General features: G+C 35.9%; 1 protein-coding gene across 9 annotated transcripts in view; it reads right to left on the bottom strand.

Moving 5' to 3' along the window:
* Nucleotides 1–1394: 1394 nt before the first annotated feature.
* Nucleotides 1395–20418, bottom strand: part of CNTLN (centlein) — a 272348-nt gene continuing 253324 nt past the window's right edge. For all 9 annotated transcript variants that reach the window (XM_035310123.1, XM_035310115.1, XM_035310117.1 and 6 more), the window contains 3 exons: nucleotides 11397–11582; nucleotides 9933–10010; nucleotides 1395–1923 (listed from right to left, as the gene is read on the bottom strand). In XM_035310123.1, the coding sequence (XP_035166014.1) occupies nucleotides 1822–1923; nucleotides 9933–10010; nucleotides 11397–11582 (366 nt within the window). In that variant the 3' untranslated portion in view covers nucleotides 1395–1821. The remainder of the gene's footprint in view (nucleotides 1924–9932; nucleotides 10011–11396; nucleotides 11583–20418) is intronic.

Raw genomic sequence — 20418 nt, 5'->3', positions numbered from 1 at the left:
GATTAGCGAGCACGGAGACCTATGACCGAAGCGAGCAGCTGGGCCTCTGAAAACTGCTCGCTGGAGCAGGACGAAGGCTGCCACCCAGCTAAACATCCCCAAGCCACAGTGGGGCATGCCATGAAACACAGACTTCAGGTCACCAAAACTCTGGGGACGTGGGGAGGGGGACGAATGCCTGAAGAGAAAGGAACAGAAAACTGGAGACATGGGGCAGGGCAAGAGGGGTGCCCAGGGAAAGGGGAAATGAGAGGGTGCTGAAGAAGAAGAAGAAGAAAAGAAGAAAAACAGTCTGGAACTTGTCTTTATAAGTTCTTTGGTTTCCACTGAATTAGGTGACATTCTTTGCTCTTTCATCAAAACCTGAGCCTTCTAGACTTGCACCAAAAGGTCTTGCAGAGCAGGGAAATGAAGACAAAGGGGCTAATCTGCTTTGATTTATGAAGATATTTCCACTGCCCAGTGGAAATTACCTTACGCTGAAATTATATGCAAATACATTTTGCTGCTATTACTGAAAATCTATGAACATGGTTTCTATTTATTTTGATGGATTTCTTTTCCAATATTTTTATTGGCGTAGGAGTCCATTTTTTTGTTTCAGTAACACCCACCCGGAAGACAGGAGTTCCATAATGCAGCTTCGCCTGGAAACGGTTTTTTTTTGCTTGCATTGAATATGTTGTGATAGTTGATATGATGTCCCTTATTTCTTGCTTTGGATAAGGTAGTGGTCAGCCATTCCTAAAGATATGTTCCTCTTTTTAAAGGACTTATTCCAGGTCTTAAATTACAGGTTCTTGTGGAATATGCTTGCTCAATTTTCCATAATTCCAATAAGAATTCTCTCAAGCCCCCATTGTCATCAGATACCCAAGCAGATGCTTAGTGATATCTTCCCTTCCTCATACTTTCCTTAAAGACACCAAGTACTGAACTCCATGAATTAAAAGAAGCCTGTTGACATCCTATGAAAAGCCCATTACTGACAGGCAGAAAACCTTTCTGTTTCATGATTCTGTTGAGTGATCTTAGGTCTTCTGGCTTCTGATTCCCTGCCCCATATGAATAATGATACTGCCATTTTTTGTAAAACAACATGATATCCATAGACAAAAAGCCACATATTCTTAAATGTTCGATGTCATTAAAACATAAATTCAGAAACCTATGTTTTTCCTTTTTTTTTTTTTTTTTCCTTGGTCCAGAGGAATACATAAGATGTGAAGAAGATCAAAGATGTGAAGAAGAAGGAATCATTTGTTAGTACTGCCAGAGAAAACATGGTGGAAACAACTAAAACTCTATACCATTTTCACAAAGTGAGGGCTTGCAGCTTGGTGTTAGCTGAGAACGGACTAGGACCACAATGGAACTATGAGGGAAAAAAAATCAAAAAACTTTATTTAATTTTTTGAAATACAATTAAATTAATTGCAAACAAAGCAATCCTACTCAGAAGAAAATACAACTTTTCCAAGAAGTATCACTCTACATTGAATAGTTTTTCTTCTACAATCATTAATTTTCTCATTTTTTTCCAACATACATCCTCTCTCTACAAAACTCACACTGGTGTTTGCTGCCACTTAAAGGAAAATCATGTTTAACTCGTATTAATTTGCAGCAATTTTTGTCTTTGGGAATGAAATACTACGCTCTAAATAGGAACATAACTAATTCCTCTTGTTCAACAATTAATTAGTTCACGGTTTCTACTTATGTATTGAACGTGCTTATTGACAGTTCTTTATGTGAAGAGGAAAGATGTCAGGAAACAGCACACATATTTTAGTCACCCTTTGCAAAGTCTTAGCAATATCATACAATGCGTTTCATGAGAGAACTGTACTCTTCTACCAGTTTATTCTTCTCATTTAATTTTTCCAATATGGCATCCATTAAATATGAGGCAAAAGGAAACTGAAAAAGAAACATAGTAAGAAAAATGATCATTGGACCTTATTTTCTTCATGTGAAAAACATTTATTAAATATCTTTAAACTGTTAGATTTCACTTAGTTCTGACAAGCACCACACATAGATACATCTGATCTTTAAAGTTCACTTGCCAGGTTAGTGCCTGAAATTTTGCTCTCTATCATAAAAATGATAAAAGAACAGAGTAAAATGAAAAAAGATAAACGCCTTATTGAACAATTCATGCTTTACTGACCATGTTAATGATGTAAACTGCAGTACTAGCATCTCTGTCATTTATCTTCAACCAGCTGATCAATAAGAGGTTACAGTCATCTCTAGGGCATGTAGGAATTGTACTGCATGTTCACTACTCTCAGGAGAATGAGTCAGAACTACCAGTAAAGCTCTCAGTGTTGTGACAATGGCAGCAAGTTTAGACTTTGACATCAAAACTTGTAAATAAAAACAAAACCCCCCAATCCCTGAAAGCTCCAATTGTATTGATTAGGATAATACACAGAAGTCTTATGAAGTATGATACCAAAGATCTGTATTTACATCATTACAGAAAATACAAAAACCTCTTTATATCTGTTCTGATGTTAAATTTGCACAGTGTCTTCAGATAAGGAGATTTGGTATATTTTTCTCCATTATTGCTTTAATACTAAAGAGGTTTTCTTTCACAATCTTGCTGAATGAGTGCACAGTAGGGAAGTAATTTTGAAGGTGGTACAAAGCACTAGCAACTCCACCCCATGAGTGCACAGCACTGTGCCAGAGGAGAACCAAACAGTTTTAGTTCATCCTTGGAAAAGTCTCTGTTGGCTTCAGAGAACTGTCAGCTTTCTTGAACCAGTAAGATCAGTGAGGACAGAGGGGACAATCCCACAGAGAAACTAACAGCTGCTACTCATATCAGAAGCAGAGATAATTTTACTTTAATAAGCCCACCAGAAATAAATAAGGTAAAAAATAGCAATTAGTTGAGCAGGTCACAGAATCACAGAATGGTTTGGGTTGGAAGGGTCTTTACAGACCATCCAGTTCCAACCCCCTGCCATGGGCAGGGACACCTCCCACCGAACCAGGTTGCTCAAAGCCCCATCCAGCCTGGCCTTGAACAGCTCCAGGGATGGGGCATCCACAGCTTCTGTGGGCAACCTGCTCTAGTGTCGCAGTACCTTCATAGTAAATAATTTCTTCCTTATATGTAATCTAAACCTACACTCTTTTGGTTTTAAACCATTTCCCCTTGTCCTATCATCATCTGACCGTGTAAAATGTTGCTCTCTATCCTTTTTCTAAGACCATTTTAAGTACTGAAAGGAAAGCCAATCACCAGCTTCCTCTGTTTTTCATAACTGTAGTTTAAGGCAACTCTTTTTGCCACTGGAACCATTCTCAAGGTCCACACTCAAGTGCCTCTGCTCTGATTTTACTTTTCCAGTTCTCTATTCCTTCTTAAAGATAAAACCATATCATAGTTATACCAGATAGAGAACTACTTGTTTATCCTAGGTATATATAACAAGCAGTAATAGTAAAATAAAATAAAATAAATAAAATAAAAATAAAATAAACACATTTGTAGGATCATGCCAAATACATATGCTGGTGTAATGTCAATATCCAGATATTTATCATTATTAACAAGTCAGAAAAAAAATCGAAAATGGTAGCAAGGAAAATCTTATTAATAGAAATCATCTACCATGAACTGATAATAACGGGACATTAGGCAATCCTGTGTTCTGCTCAACAGTCGCTCTGCAGTTACGGAAAAGGGCTGGCAACATGCATTATTACTCTTTTGTACAGGAAAGGGGGTTCTGTAGGGCTGGTACTTGCTGACCAGCCATGTCTGTATCTGTCATAAATAACTTCTGTCTGTGATAAGAATTTTCTTGTAGTCATCTACAGCTGTCAGCCTTCTCCAGTACACTTCTGTGATGACTTTTTGGGGAATAGAGGGATCCAACACACTGAGCAAAAATCTATTCAGAGTAACACAAGACCTAATCTTTTCTGAAATTCTGTGACATTTACTTGCTACTGTGCTTTAAAAACACTGACCCTGGCATCCTGTTCACTCTAATTGCTCTCCCTCCTTGTCTAAATACGGTTTTACGAGAACATGATACCATTACCTCAAAGTCTCTAATTCTTCTTGCCAGCTTGACTACATTCATTTTTGATACATTTTACCTCCTTAATGTTCTGCCCAAGATGAATGTTTTCTTATTGATGTCTCTGGTTCATATCATTCTAGCTGCATTTTACTTGCTGCATTCTACTCTCTGTGGCTTCCATGTCATAGCAAAGTGATTTTTAAAGAAGTCTTTCCATTTAAATCATTCATTTAAATCAAAAGCATTTGAAAGTTGAACATTATGTCATTCTTTCCTATTTGTTGGTTTCAGAAAATACTGTATGTTTCTATCTGTTTTTCTTTCCATACAGACACCCAGGACTGGATGATCTCTACAGCCTTCATCTTTAATAGAAGCCTGTGAGGTTTAATTTTAATGATGACTCTGTAACTATCCTGGGAAGCTTTCCTCTACATTTCTCCCCAGAACTTCACAACCATAGACGCTGTCTCTACTCCATAGTATTTATCCCAATTTCCAAACTTGCCATATGCTTGGGGAAGGCTTTCAAAGTTCAGCAAGTGCTAAGTGCACACCTAAGGAGTAAAAGCTTGTTTATACCAGTGATAATTATGTACAGAATGATACTTTCTTCAAATGGTTTTCAATTATCTGTGCCACAGCCAATTTATTTGAACACTGAGCATTAACAGTGATAGCAACCCTAAATCAGTACATTACGGTAGGCTTTTGGAGAAGTAGTATTCAACTGATTTGTATAAAAGCAGAAAACCTGTGAAAGCAAAGTATGTATGTCTTTAAAGATTTTTATTTACCTAACTCTACCTTCTATTTACTTAACTCTAGAAATTAGAGATTTATTCCTTGGTACTAAAAAGCGATACAGATGAAATGGTGCATTTTTTATACATCTATCAGACAGATATCTTGGTGTAAGGTAACATGGTCCTAAACAGTCAAGAACGCTGGCAGTTATTTCTAATTCTCTATTTATTCTTACTTTGAGTATGCTTCTTTCAAAGATCCCTTCTGTAAAAAAAACATACTAATGTCTATTGACCTTACACTACATTGCTGAGTCTCACCCAGCATAAACACACAGCTTTCTGATCTGCCAGTGAAAAGACTCGTAATGAGTGCAAGGCAATATTGTTATTTTAATGAGACACAACATCACCATTCATGGACTGCAACGTGACTTGGCCTCTGTTTCACAAACACTAAAATGTGTTAACGTAGAAATAATGGTATTTTATTTCTGAGATACACAAATCAGTGGTTACACCTATTTTAAATCTCTCCATAGGGATCATATGTATAACACATTTGCCCAAAAAACTATCTGAACTCACTGCAAAGCTGCCTCAACATGAATTGAGTGAAACATAAAGAATAATCTGAAGTTAAAATTAAGGAAAAAAGGAAAGGAAAGAAAGAAGAGTAAAAATGAAGAAACATTATTTTATGACTAAAACCTCCCAATTTTACTGTAAACTATAAGACAAAAAAAAAAAGAGATATGCTTCTTTTCAGTATTATTATTTGTCCTGCTTTCGTATAGGTGTATATACTTGCTTAGATAAACACATTGTTTGTGTGAGTGTCTGTATTCTTATCCTGAGTAATCAAGACAAGTTATCCTTGTACTTAGTCCACGGCAAGTTATGTAACATGTTTTTGTTTCTGTGCATGAGATAAAACACAGATTTATACTATAAGGGATAGTCAACATTCAGGATGGAGCTCTTAATCTTGCGATAAGAACAGTCTGATGGTCTGCTACCAACATTAGCAGTATCCAGGATGTGAATCAGACTGCACTGCTGCTGCTTTTTAAGGTGCAGGTACTTGAAACACCTTGTGATGGTGGAAGCGTGCGAGTGTGTGCACAAGTGAATACATACATGTGCATGTGAGCAAATGGCAGGCAGTGCACAGACAGCTGTTCAAAGAGAAGGGGGGAAGGCAGGCTGGAGACAGGCTGAGGAAAGCAAAGCAGGTGAGTTGTAACTCAAGAAGTTTGAAAGGAAACAACTATAGCTGCTAGTGTACATATGTAGACGAGACCAAAAGAAGTCTGTTTTTAGAATCCAGTGCAAATCCTAAAAATGGGCTGAGGAAAGTCCTTACTGATGAGGAGTGTGTGTGTTGTTTCAACCCCATGTTCTAGAGATGGGCTGTACACATACCTACAGAGAACCCTGAGAACAGAGGGGAGGGAGTTCTTCTGGAAGTTTTCACCACTGTGATATGATTTGTATACTAATAATGAGGTCACGATAGGAAAGATTTAATTGGGAGGCTTTGTTTATGTGAGATATGATATCCCAGGAAGGACCTGAAGAAGGAGGGAAGACCAGTGCTGCTGTCTATGTGATAAGGGACATGCTAAATCAATGCTGACATTTGGTACAGTGCTTGGAAGAGTTGGACAGATGATTTGTATTAAAATTTTATTAAAAAATAATTATTGGAGATTCAGGCAGTAATCTGGATTGAGGCTAACTGTTGTTCTCACATACTAAATTATTAACTGATTGCTTAGAGATGCTGTTCTTTACGATCAGTCACAATGAATGAAAGCCTTGGGTGGTACAAAAAATCTTGTCTAAGCTGGGAAAAGAAGTCATCCTATCAATTTGACTATATAAAGTTTCTTATAATGGGAAAAAGCTAGGTAAGTGTTTTTTCTTGATGATTATAACAAGAGTGCTACTATAGTCTCAACGCCAGGTTCAAATAATAAGACACACACAGAGGAGAGATATGTGGGAGAAAGCATGTAAAAACCTCATCACAAGTCAGGCAAGCTATAAGCACAGCTATACATCGAGATACCCATCCTTAGGCCTTCCTTCCCCAAATATCGTAAGCTCCCAAACACTCAGTGCTCGACAATGTGAAATATCTCCTGGGTTCTTTCTCCCATGCCCGCTCACTAGCACATATTCAGCCTGATATCTCAATACAGGGCTCAGCTACCCCAGTGCAGAGACACCGGGTACTTGCATACACTGGGGTGAAGCGTCTCCACTGTACTCTTAGATTACACAGTTCTTATTTACGTAACAACATCCTGAAGCAGAGATGTCTCTGTAAAAGTTGTAAGTTTCCTCATGTAATGTTTTGATAGCAGTAGATACAATGACACAAAGTCTGACTGGGGTCTGTGAGATTCATGAAGGCAAAAATATTTAGCACTGAAGTATTAACATTTTTGTAAAGGTGACAGAAACTACACTTTTTTAAGTCATAAGTACTCAGCAAATAAAGGTACAGATGAAGTGTAAAACGGAGGTGTGCTATACGTTATGATTACACTTTAGCACTTTAGGGGGATCTATAAAATGACAGTAAAAAGCAACTAGTGCTTTCCCCAGTCCCCCCCAAAATTCTAATGCAGCAGTAAAATGGCGTATGTCAGTAATAAAAATAAAACGTCTATGACATTTTAAATGTTATCGTACTGTCACGGTGGAATAAAATTAGCTTGAAGAATGATCTAAAGGGATATGATGCAGTTCATTATGTATAACAGCAACAGCAGCAGTTTCCCAGTGTTCATAAAGGTTTCTCCATTAAATTTACCTCCAGTCAATAATTAGGAGTCCACAAATAAACCTAGGCAATTAAATCAATACTGCTGGGCAATTATGTTCCAAAGTCCTGGCTCAATGGCACAAAAAGACGCTATATCAAACTGCAATATTAAGTGATCTGATGCAATTTTCAACTGAACATTTTCTCAGAATAACAGAAAAGGTCATGCCTGCATCTTTGTTTCGGTATGCAAACGCGTACACTGTTTGTCAACCTATATCACTAAATAAGCAGCCTGTTTTGAGCAAAGTCTTAACATAAAGCGTTCATTTCACCATGAGCTTTAGTTTCCTGATCAGAAATGTTACCAATGTCTACTAAAGAAAACCACAACCAACCTCTTTACAAGGTATGAGTTAAACAGTTTAAAGGGCACAGACCTCTTCTGTGAGCTGCTCCTAAACAGGGACCAAGAAATCTGAGCAATTTCCATTCATGTGACTTAGCAAGGACAGAAAGGAAAAGCAGAGCTGGCTACTCCCAGAAAAACACTAATTCCCCTGCCATTCTAAAGACGATTGATTTGCCAAGAATTACTTTTACCTTCAGAGCTCCTCCTGTGGAACCCCACAAGATGGAGCAAAAAACACTGAAATCCACTATTAACTTGTATACAAAGTGATGTGGCTAAGAGCAATGAGCTCCCCCATCCTTAGTTAACATTTGCAATCTTAATATAGTTGGCTGTATAGTCAATAATCCCCTCACTCGCCATGCCCTGGCTTTTGCTCTCTCTCTACATCAGACAAAGAGATGTGATATGATTCTGCTTAGGATTTTTTAACAATCTGCCAAAGAATGACAATAAAAATAGAATCAGAATTCCTTGTAATATTCTGCACAATCTGATTCCTAGTTTGGAATCTGTAATATGAACAGAATCTTGAAATTCACAAATTAAAAAAAAAAAAAATCTTACAATGCAGGCAATTTAGTGAATAGAAATACTTGTGTATGTTTTTCCAAGTTCCATGTAACACTGTGAGGTGTTTAAATTAAAATGCCAGTATTTCTGACAAAGCCAGTAAAAGCAAACTGCTATTTCTATCTCCACTGCAGCAATTAAGCAGTCTTAATGGCAGTGAATTTTGATAATGAAAGAGGAAAAAACTGTAATTTCTTTAAAATCTGGTCATAGGACACAATCTAGACACAAAAGCTATTAATGATAAAACATTTCAATTTGCAAGTGATTGTTCCCTTGAAATGGTTTTCAAAATATTTTCAATCATTCACATTCCTAATAGAAATGTACTACATTGCTAATGGACACGTGCTAGTGAATATGCATTAGGAACACTGGATTTATAAATCAAATTTTATTTCATTTCAGACATCAGCTACACATCATCTGAATAAAGGAGACAACTAAAACATAATGGAAAAGTTTCAAGAGTCAGTGTATGTTGTCAGTGATGTCCAAACAAAAGCTGACTATGGCTAGAAAAGCAGGGCTCTCACCTGCCAATAAACTGCCCTTGATCACTTACAAGAGGGGAGCATCCCAGCAGACTCTGTGTGTATTAAAAAAAAGACTTGAAAGAGAAGAAAAAGTATCACACAGGTCACAGCGGCAGTCTCAATGGACCCCTCAGGGATTTCTGCTAGTCTCAGCCTTGTCATCCTCTATGCAGCTTTCCTCTCTGCCCAGAAAATGTCGATAGGAAAATGTTTGAGGGGCCTCTGGTGGAAATTTTTTCATTCTTTCTGCATTGACAGGATGCCAAATCAATATTTACTTCCCACTAACAAGCTGCTCGAGGTCTCAGTAGAAAATATTGTAGAGAATGCGGGAAGACACGATAATAAACAGCTGTCTGGCTATGAGGAAAACATGAATTGACTGGAAACAGGTCCACAGTAAAAGGTCACTGAAACCCATGAACTCCTCAGGTGTCCGTATCAACTACTAACTTTAAAGGCACATAATAAAAAAATCTCTTTTTCCTAAGAGGTATGAGAGGATGGATCCGTTTCACTCTAGCAAGCATTACAGACTGTCTCAATAATTAAATTAACACATTTGCCAAGATCTGTGCTGGTTTTCTCCAGCGTTGTTTCACTGTTTTGAGCTGCTGAGTTAGCTATCACAAATCCTAGGGTAACATCTCTTCAGTTTTATCCAGTGACTCTTATTTTAAAAGAAATAAAGAGGAAAAAGGCACAAAATGGGGATTTTATCGCACTTACAAGTGACATAGTTACAAGGACAATGGATTATTTACAACGTAAAAACACTTAGCTATCCAGAGTAAAAAAAATATAATTCATTAAGGGAAGATATAAATTTAGAACCTGTGCTTCAAGAAGCTTCTGTATCTTGTGCAGCCATTCCTTATCTTTTTCAGATTCCATTTTTGTCGTTGTTGTTTCCTAAAAATTGAAAAATGTAACATATACACAATTTTTAATAAAGGACATGTATAACTGGATACATATTAAATAAACAAAATGTAGAAGTCAGAGCTATGCTCACAGAACTAGTTACCTGAAACATGCTCACTGAATATGAGGGCTCTGTTAAATTTATAAACCTATCCATGTTTGTGTATGTCCCTAGAAAGTTGCAAGGCATGTTCTTTTCATATAAATATACAGGTATATATGTGATCTACGTGGAAATCTTATGAGTTCAATTTAAAGGTTCCTGAGCCTACACACTGATAAATGCAATAGGTATCTAAAATTTGGGTAGTGTAAATTCAACTCCTGCATTTTGAAATTGTTTTCTGTTTATTGTTGAGTATATCTGTGTGTTTTACACATACATCCTACACACTGCTGACAAGGAAAAGAAATAGGATATAAAGATTACTGTCAGAATGAGGTAAGCATGCAACAATCCTGTCAAAGCCAATCACTTTATAAGGGTGTAGAGATGCTTGTAAACAGGACAGGGAGCAGTGCATAATATTTATATTTACGAATGTAACCTGTGTCAGTGCATACACAGAACATGTTTATTTATTTAAATCAATTTTAAACTCTCTGTTGTGATTTATACAACATAAAGCTCCAATAAGGCTATGGCTAAGCCGTCAGTATTGGATGGTTCCAGCCCAATAAGGGTCAACTCTGAGGCACTTATTAAATGCAAGTGCAGGGGCTTTGTCATATATTATTTGAACTCTGGACAAAATTCCTGTTACTGTATTTCTTTCATTGAGAGTGACTTGATGAACACTATCAACTATTTCATAGTAATATGATTTTTTATTTTTATTTTTTAATCTGAGGTCTTTTCCAAAGTAAATGATCGTATGATTCCATGAAAATGCATGATAGAATCAACAAAAAAACGCAATGGATTCCTCCCCAAAACATATGTCTACAAAAACATATGTCTACTGGAATACCTTTAATAGGTAAGCATGACAATTGAAGAAAGTACGCATCCACTGAACCCATTTGGCACAAGAGACAGTCTATTTTTTTTTCATTAATGCAAAAATCTATTTAAAATGTATAACCCTGACAGATATTCTCATGAAAAAGAAAGCTACTTTCAAATAATGCTTCTACACCTGAATGCTCAAAACAGTGTATTTATATTTTATTTATGTATGCCCGAAGTCTTGACACCTTAGGAATCTCTAACCTGACCTTTTTATTTAAATTCAGCCATTCTGTTCTTCTTGTGCTGGATGCTGCACAATGGAATTCCAGACTTCAGCTGGAAATTCTTTTCCAGAAGAACACAAATTTACAGTATCTTGGGATCTAGCCCCTTTTTACTGTATAGTCCTTAAAATGACTTACCTCATCATCTTCTACTTCTAATATCTCCTCAAGATCAGTTGTTGAAACATTAAGGATGGAAGCTGCCAACTGAATCGACTGTTGGGAAAGACGTTTTTTACATGCCCTTACTTCTTCCTTTTTTTTTGCCTGTTTGATTTTTATTCTCAGCTCTTGTATGCTGTGCTGTAACTCTGTGCTTAGAGCCTGGAAGATACAAGCAGAAAATAAACCAATGCAATTTTTCTTAAAGTACAAACACTATTAAAAACACAGTATCATATAATTAATCTTCTTTAGTTAGGAACTATCTTCCTTCTGTGTTATTGGTTGAATAGGGTATACTCTGTAATATGAAATAACATATTTAGAAAACACAGGATGAATTAATACATTAAAACATAAAATGTTCTTAAACATATGTACATATTTTCTTGGTATGCCTTTAGAGAAGTAGCTATATTCATAATGCCATCAACAGTAAGACAAAGCAGTTTCTGCAAAATCAACTAAAAATCCTATTCTGATTCAGTCTACCAGAATTAATTTCTCTAATGTGGTATATACTGTTAAGCCAGAAGGATGGTTGCAGCTTTAAAAAAAATCCAGAAAAACAGAAGAATATTGTGAAGAGAAAACTGACTGGTACATTTTGGAAAGGGCAGCTTTTTGAAAGATTTAAGTGATAGGAAAGGAGAACCATTATCTGGGATGGAAAAAAAAGGGACTTCTGGGATTTAACAATCCTGATTGTTAAAACTTAGGAAAAGTTAAAAAATCGAGAGACGGCTGGACAAATAATTCTACTCTCAGCTAAATGGAAAGAAGAAACCCAGTCGGGGTGAAGCCACTCTCTTAGTTTAAAACAAGAACTAAAAGTAACAGTATAAAACATCCTGCTGAAGAGAGACTATTTTAACCTGCATGAAAACTGGTTTTGGTTTTTGTTCCCCAACAGCATAAAAGTACTGAGCTTGACTAATATCTTCTGAAGCTGAACATGTGCAAATGGCATAACAAAGAACCAATGCTTCAAGTTCTTACATATCACATTCCTAAAATTTTCGGATTTATTGAAATAACACAAAGCATTAGTATAAATCACCAGTTGTATAATCAAAATTATTTTGTTTCAACATTTATGCATGTTATGACAAAAAGGTTTTGTCAAAAGCACAGTGAGGCAATTTTATTTAAAAACTGTTGGCTGAGAGACAAGAGCAGTAATTCCATGTCAGAAGATCTTCCTAGTGTATTCAATGACTCAAGCAGAGCAGTAATTGTCAACATAGACACCGTGGCTGAGTTTAAAATGAGAGAATAAGCTTTTTTTTGATCGTCATATGTGGGTCTCATCTTATTAAACTATTTCTCATGAGTAGCTGATAAATTCCTGGCAATTCTTTTGCTGCAGCATGCCTTCATCTCTAGAAACTGACTGCAGAATTATGAAGCCTGTTTATTGGAATTTGGGGTACTCTACAGCCTCCAGTGTATTCAAAATATAGTCATTATAGAGCATTTGCTAATAAATTTCAAAGGAATCACAACATCTGATTCCAATATTTATTTTTCTATCACTTTCCCAATTTAACATTTTTTCCTATATTTATCTAAAATTTAGTTGTTAAAAAAAATTACCCTACCACAAATTTGAGGAGAGAGAATACAGTGAAATTTGCCCTGTTTTCTGCTTCAAGTGCAGGTCCCTCTATACACAGTATTTCCAATAGAATACCTTGTACACCTGTCTGCAAATACAGAGCTGACAGGAATGTAGAAACATGAAATATTATATATGCAGGGAGCTAAGGCCACTTGGACAAAGCTCATAGAAGGGAACAGACAAAGAAAAAGCAAAGCCCCAAGCAGAAAAGCATGTGTTATGAAAGAAAATTACAGATGCATAATTACATGTTTTTGTGGCATTCAAAATGGTTGGCTGCTAGTAAGTCGGCTACTGCAATATGAAGAAGATGTATTTAACAATGGAAAAATACGTACTTTTTCAATCAAATTGGATCAACTTACAAGATTTTAAAAGTAATGGGATGTCTCTCAGATATGGATGATAAGGCTAAAAGGTTCCCAGTACACAGTATAAAGAAGAAATTTAAGTTAAAGGAGCAAAACATCAAGGAAATTAATTGCAAAGCTACATGGAAAGACTACAAATAACGATGAGCAACCAAACACAGACAAACAAAACATGTTTGTAAACAAAGCCAAACATTCACTTGACCATCTTAGACCACAAATAAACATTGCTAGACGATAGTCTTATTATATTATTAGATCATTTTAATAGGTTTGTTTAAACTCCAGAAGATGTTCATGATGAATGAACAAGCTGGTATCAACAGCAGTAGTGAACCCCAGAAACTGTTACTCCACTGTGCTCAATCTGTTAGTTCAGAGTACCAGATATGAAGACACCAGAAAGGGCCTGAAAAAAAACGTAGCAGCAATTAAAAAAATAAACAACAACAAAAAAAACATAAAGAAGAAAGGATAGAGAAAAATACAATTAATAGGTTTTGCATTTCACTTGCTTTTTCCTTCAGCAGTTCTAATACCCTAAAGCTTGTTTTCTAGCGTACATGAAAGATTCATCTACTTCATGGACTTTTGGATTAGATACTGAGAGATCAGCTATTTCTGCAGATGCCTTCTTCACATTATTAAGTTGTAGCAATGTTTTGATATACGTTCTCTATTGGACAAGTGCCTTAAAACATGGTAACTTCCCCATGATTTTCATTTGCGTTCTCTGTTGGCTTTTTATCTGTTGCAAGCAAATAGATCCATGTACTAAATTGTTTACCTGTTAGTGTTTTCATTTATAGGCCAGTTCATACTTTACTACAGAAGTGTTAAATGTCAAAGCCACAGAGGTCTTTAACTGAGTTAGGAAGAAACATTTCCAAATTGAAAATGACAAAACACTAACAGTTAACTAATTTTTAACACAGCTTTTGTTGATGAATATACTGAAGCCAGTATAACAACATTCTTTGGTTAAGAAATTGATTCAATGCATTCTGGAGCTAAGAGCAGGATTTTAAGCTATAACGTTTCCCACTGTGTATTTCAGAATTGCTTCTTTTTAAGCTTATAAACATACATAGGTGCCTGCAATGAAATCACTATAGAATATGACTTCGATACTATATTGATGTAAAATAGCAATGCCTTTATTAGTACTAGTAATACTAGGATTTGATCTTTTCTCTTTGTTTTCCTTTGGTGTGAAATCTGGGGGATATATTGTTGCTAAAGCCATTCTCCCAACTTAGCTGTTACCATCAGTTATTCCTATGGGACACACTTAGCCTCTACCAACCAACTAGAGAAGGAATCCCTGATTAATTCCTGAAAAACAAATCTAAAATACATCTCATCAGGCCAGTGCAATTGCTACTGGTCCAACTACAACAAAAATAAGGTTAAAATTCTGAAAGCATAAGTTAGAAGTACACAGTTCTTTTTAATCAGTAGGAGCTGTTGCATTATCTACCAACTCCAAATGGCTGTATAGCATATATTACATCCACTTGGCTATATACAATTCTAAAATATCTCCTTTAAAAGCTGTATTTCTACTTTATTTTTACAATGCCAAATAGTAATTCATAAGATAATAGTTCTCAACTTTGGTTCCAGCAAGCAAACATTCTTTAGCAAGATATATTTTTTGCCAGTTTTGAAATCTGTGATAACACACTTTTATTAAGGTCTTTATAGTCCAAAAAGCTTTGACACCAGTTGGTGCTGGAATTGACATAAATTGATCAACAGCCCTAAGTAATGCTACATGAGCAAATCAATACCTAAAATTATTCTCATAATTACCATGTTAATTTACACATTGTATTGTTATTATTTGTACTACAATAAAATGTAATGACTACAAGACAGACAAAAGTCTGATGCTAGTACTGTAGCTCTATATAGCTAGATTTCAGTCTTGCAGTGGTGTAGATCTCATGGCAGAAATAAGAATATAAAAATAAAAAGAATATAAAAATAAAAAATACGGAATAAGAAAATTTTAAGCTTTACTGTGCTTTCTAGAAAACAATAATGTTCTACTGGGTATGGCTGGGATGCAGTTAATTTTCTTCTAGAATCCCATATGTGCAGTGTTTTGGATTTGTGACTAAAACAGTGTTGATAACCACTGATGTTTTAGTTGTTGCTCAGCAGTGTTTGCAGAGAAGAGAGTCAAGGTCTTCTCTGCTCCTCGTGGTGCCCTGACAATGAGGAGGCTGAGGGTGGCACAAGAAATGGGGAGGACAGCCAGAATAGCTGGCCCAAACTGGCCAAAGGGCAATGTAATATCATTCTCAGCATTAAAAACTGAGGGAGGTGGGCAGGTCTGGCAGGTAGCTGTTGCTGGGTGTTGGTCTGTACACCCTGTTTTGTTTTTGTTTTTCCCCTCATTCCTTCATTCACTAAACTGTCCTTAACTCAGCCCATGAGTTTTCTTGCTTTTGTTCTTCCTGTTGTCTTCCCAGTCCTGCTAGGAGTGGGGAGAGAGCAAGCAGCTGTGTGGTGCTTAACTGCTGTTCAGGATCAACCCACCACAAATACACAGAACAGTATAACATACAAAACAATTCTGTATGTTGTGTTTGGTGTATAGTTCAACATAAAAGTGTCTTTAGGTACAAGTAATGTGTTCTTAGAAACTCACTTGTCCTGTAGACTGGGATGGTGTAAGGATTCCTATACCATTACACCAAAAAGAAATGGAAAATCTTTTCTGAAACAAGGTCAGTTTCCTAAAGAAACAAAAGTATTGTGAATATGAAGCAGCTGTCTGTAGAATGATATCTAAATTTCATAGAACGGAATGGTGAGTTTAAAGAACTTCTCTACTTCAGCAACATAAAAACTACAGCTGGCCAAAGGTTAGGGCATATCCTAGCATTGCAAAAAGTTGAGAGAGAATTACCACCCCAAAAGAGCATTTGACAATAGCAAAAATCTAAATGAATGTAAAAAGTGACACAAAGATGATGATGTCATGTGTTGTTTCAGCAGCCAAAACAAGCATTCAAGTTTCTGAAAGTTCAGTTATTTGGTCCCTATTTTCTCTCTAAAACTGACTTTCATAATGCTTTGAATACTAAAGTTTAAGCTGATCTCACAAGACTCCTGTATGTCAGAGAAAATAAAAACTGTTCTCCAGTAATTTCATTTTTTAAATATAAATTATTTAAGTTTCCTCAACTACCATCACTTCAACAGATACACCTCTTAGTTGTGTGTGTGTGTTTGTGTGTATATATATGTATTTTGGAAAGGGACAAGAATGTAGACAAGAAATAAAGACAAGACAGACCACTGCAATAGATTTGTCTGGGCAAGGACTATAACAAGTATCATTCCAGCTCCTGGAAATCAGTTAGCCTCAGGAGGTTCAATTAATTCTTATGATCCCCAGAGATCACACGTGATTTCAGAGAGTCCAGCAGATGCCCTGAAAGCAGAGGGAAATATAGACCAGTCTTATCTTCCTCCTCCAACTTCAGTATTCTGAGAATGCCACTACCAGATATTAAAGTAGTAGTAATTCTTCTGGTAGTGTCATACAGATCACATCTGTAAGGTGTTGCACTGGTTTTATTTATCTAATTTCAGAATGACTGCTGTCACAGTTTCTTCTGTCATTCTAACATTTATGAATAAATATGTTTAAGCTATATGGTTTGTTTCTTAGATTTATTTGTACATATTTGGAGGAACTAAGACTTTTACTATCTTTTCTATCAACATAAAAGAAAACAAAAATTGACAAGCTCTACAATGAATTAAAAACCAAACAAAACAAAAATATTCACTCAAGGGAGCGTGTGAGTGACAATATTATCTAAAAGCTAGCAGAGCTTTAAAGTTTCGAAGGCTGATTCAATAAAGAGCTGAAAGGGAGAAATACATCTATCCCATTGATATATACGATTTTAAAATAAACAATCTTATGTTGATCAGCACAGAGAATAGCGCTCACAACTTCAGAGAGCTTATGGAAGATGAAAGCACACATTGCCTGGAAGAAATGTCTCACCTGATGACCTGTTAGAGTTACATTTTAAATAAAGATTGAGAAATTGCAGTGTGCACATACAGAATAATGTAATACTGCAGTTGCATCCACAACAAAATTTTCCACATTCATTAACACAAGCAAGTCTGAACACACATGAGCATAATTAAGGATCTAACAGACAAGATCTGAAAGATTAATTGAAGTCATTTAAAATATTACCAGCCTCTTCTACCCTTGTGGCAAAAGCTATCTCCTGTTTGTAGTCCAACATCCCAGCACAATCCTGCCTTCCTTATGGCTCTGAGCTACAGATGATGGACGGTGAACTAAAAAAGGTGAATTCAGTAACACCCAAAACCCAAGTAGTAAGAATATCTGGAAAAGATTAGACAGATTTGCATAGTATTGTTTTTCAAGAGCTAAATCCACCACAGATTTCTTGACAAAGCTCTTGAGTCAGACAAACTGAAAAAGGGATGCAGGATTTTGGTACTTGAACACAAAACTCAATTTCCTGGCATTTAGGAATGGGGGGAAATGTAGGGCCAAAAAATCCATTAAACTGCAACACTGAAGAAAAACATGAAGGTACAATGACAGAAATGAGAAACAGTGTTGAACAAAAATTTATAATCTCATTTAGATTGCAAATAAGATTTGAATTTGTGCAACTATGTGGCTAAAGCTGTGTTATTCCTGCTTGACATTAGGAGAATTGAGGGGGTAAAGTCTCAGTTACCTGGAAACTTTTAAGTACTTATTTCTCCACAATACCTTTGCTAACAGTCATTCCACATCCTCTAACCAATTATCATTCTTCCTTGATTCAAAACTATTGAAAATAAATCACTTCTTTATAAAAATTAATTTCCAAGTACCAAATTGACAATATTCTACTGACTGTATTCTGTTAATCAGCTCCAGGTATGAAAAAGCATGGTGAAGAAGATTATAAATATAACATACATATGAAAATTATAAGAAATAAAAATTCAGTAGTATTTCCTAAAATATAGTATAATTTATCTATAAATTAACAACAACAACAACACAAAAGATCTAGGTCACAGCTCGTTTTTTATTTTAGATTGTTTTCAAAGCAAACCACATGTAAACAATGGATTTATTCTTGCCAATTATAATGTAGTTTGTATTTATGTAGAGACATACATACTATTATTAATTAGTAATATTAATACTTAGGAGTGTACTTCCATGTTTTAGAATTCCCTTTGCGATTCAAAATTATTTTTTGCATTCCTAGTCAGCTTTTTCTTTTTCTTTTTCTTTTTCTTTTTTAATCATCCTAAAATAACTGCTTAGTTATCACTCTTTCACTTATGCCTGAAATCTTGCATTAAAACTCTGATTATTTTCACAGCATTCTTTGTAACATGACTTTGAGATGAAAGAAGCCTCTCTTGTAAAATCAGATGGGCTCCTCATTTATAGAACACACCACTTATTGACATGTGAGACCTTCGGTCACATATAATATTTTAGCTTTACAGTTATTTAATCTCTCCAGTACATTAACACTGTCAAAAATTTAACTTGTAGGCCCCAATGTTTTCAGACTGAGGCTTTTCTTAAATGTCAGAAAATACTCCATAGTTTTCATTGTACTGCTGCTAAATTTTCAACACAATTAACATGTTTTGTGATCTATAACAGAGAAAAAATAATAGTTTTCTCTATAGTAGAGAATGAGTTGAAATATGTATAATCAGTGTGGGATGACAGGCAGAATATTTCTGTCAAAATATATTGGTTTCTAAAATTATATTTATGTGAAATGGGCAATAATAATAATTTAAAGTCCTATTTACTTCAGCATTTAAGTCCCACCTCATTTACATGAATTTTTTTCCTGCTGTAAATTCTCGTGTTTCAACAGAATTACCTCTGATTTACAAAGGTGCTAGCAAAACTAGCATCATTTCTTTAAAATGTCATATATTACAGTTATTTGCACATGGAAAAAAAAAAAGGGGGGGGGGATGAGAATGGAGTTTTGCACACATGTAGTACGAGATGGCTGGGATTTCAGAGAACTTATTATCTGAACAGTCAGGGCAGACAAAGTCAGCACAGTTATACTGGACACAGCAAACAAAGAATATTCAGGGCAGACCAAGAAATACTGAGGTGAAGCAACACTCTAAAGGTCACATTGCAGGTCAGTGACCAAGATGTGAAAAGCACCAAGATTTTCCTGATATTCAGTTCAGTGTCTGAGCTCCCTTTCTGCAGAAACCCAAACAAAGCATAACAATTCTAAATCAAATGCCCTGTGTATGACCACTGCACAGCTGAAACAAACATGTTTGAAACCTAATTTAAGAGGTCAGCTCTACATTCCTTATACTCTTAAAGACATTCTTTGAATCAGCTGGCCTCTTATCAACTGCCCTTTTTTAAAAAAATGCTGTAAATTTTTATGATTCCAGTTCTCCTAGAGCTCTTCCCACCTCTCTGGTAGCACTTTCAGCATGCCCTTTAGGCAATCCCTTCAATGCCCACCTTTCTAAACTACTGTGGAGACACTTCACAAGGCTCTGTCTGTGGATGTTTCTGTTTTCTGTGCATGGACTTCCTTAGTAATCTGATCAACATACACTGAACAATTATTTCTACATGAACTGTTAAATAAATAATTGCTGGAGACCCTTCCCCTTCATTTCAAGTGTTGGTATTTTTCTTGGCATTTTCCCAGTAGGTGTTACTATCAGTTAAAGCTCATGGCCTTGCATCTATCCCCTACATCTTCCACTTATGACATTTTCCAGTCAGAATCACTGTTTCTATCTTTCAGACCCTGAACTCAACATTACCTTTAAACTAGGCTCCTTTGAGTACCTCTAAATTATGTACAGAGCTGAAATATCAGATTTCAGAAAGCAGTCTCTCCAGGTCATTTTGTGACAGTGTACTGCCTTCCTTTGCCCAGCCTGGCCTTTCACCTGAAACCCTGCTCAAGCAATAACCACC

This window comes from Oxyura jamaicensis, chromosome Z (assembly GCF_011077185.1).
Source record: "Oxyura jamaicensis isolate SHBP4307 breed ruddy duck chromosome Z, BPBGC_Ojam_1.0, whole genome shotgun sequence".
In the NCBI taxonomy this organism is placed as follows: Eukaryota; Metazoa; Chordata; class Aves; order Anseriformes; family Anatidae; genus Oxyura; species Oxyura jamaicensis.
Note: the sequence above shows the minus strand (reverse complement) of the source record. Positions and strands in the feature narration are given on the sequence as shown.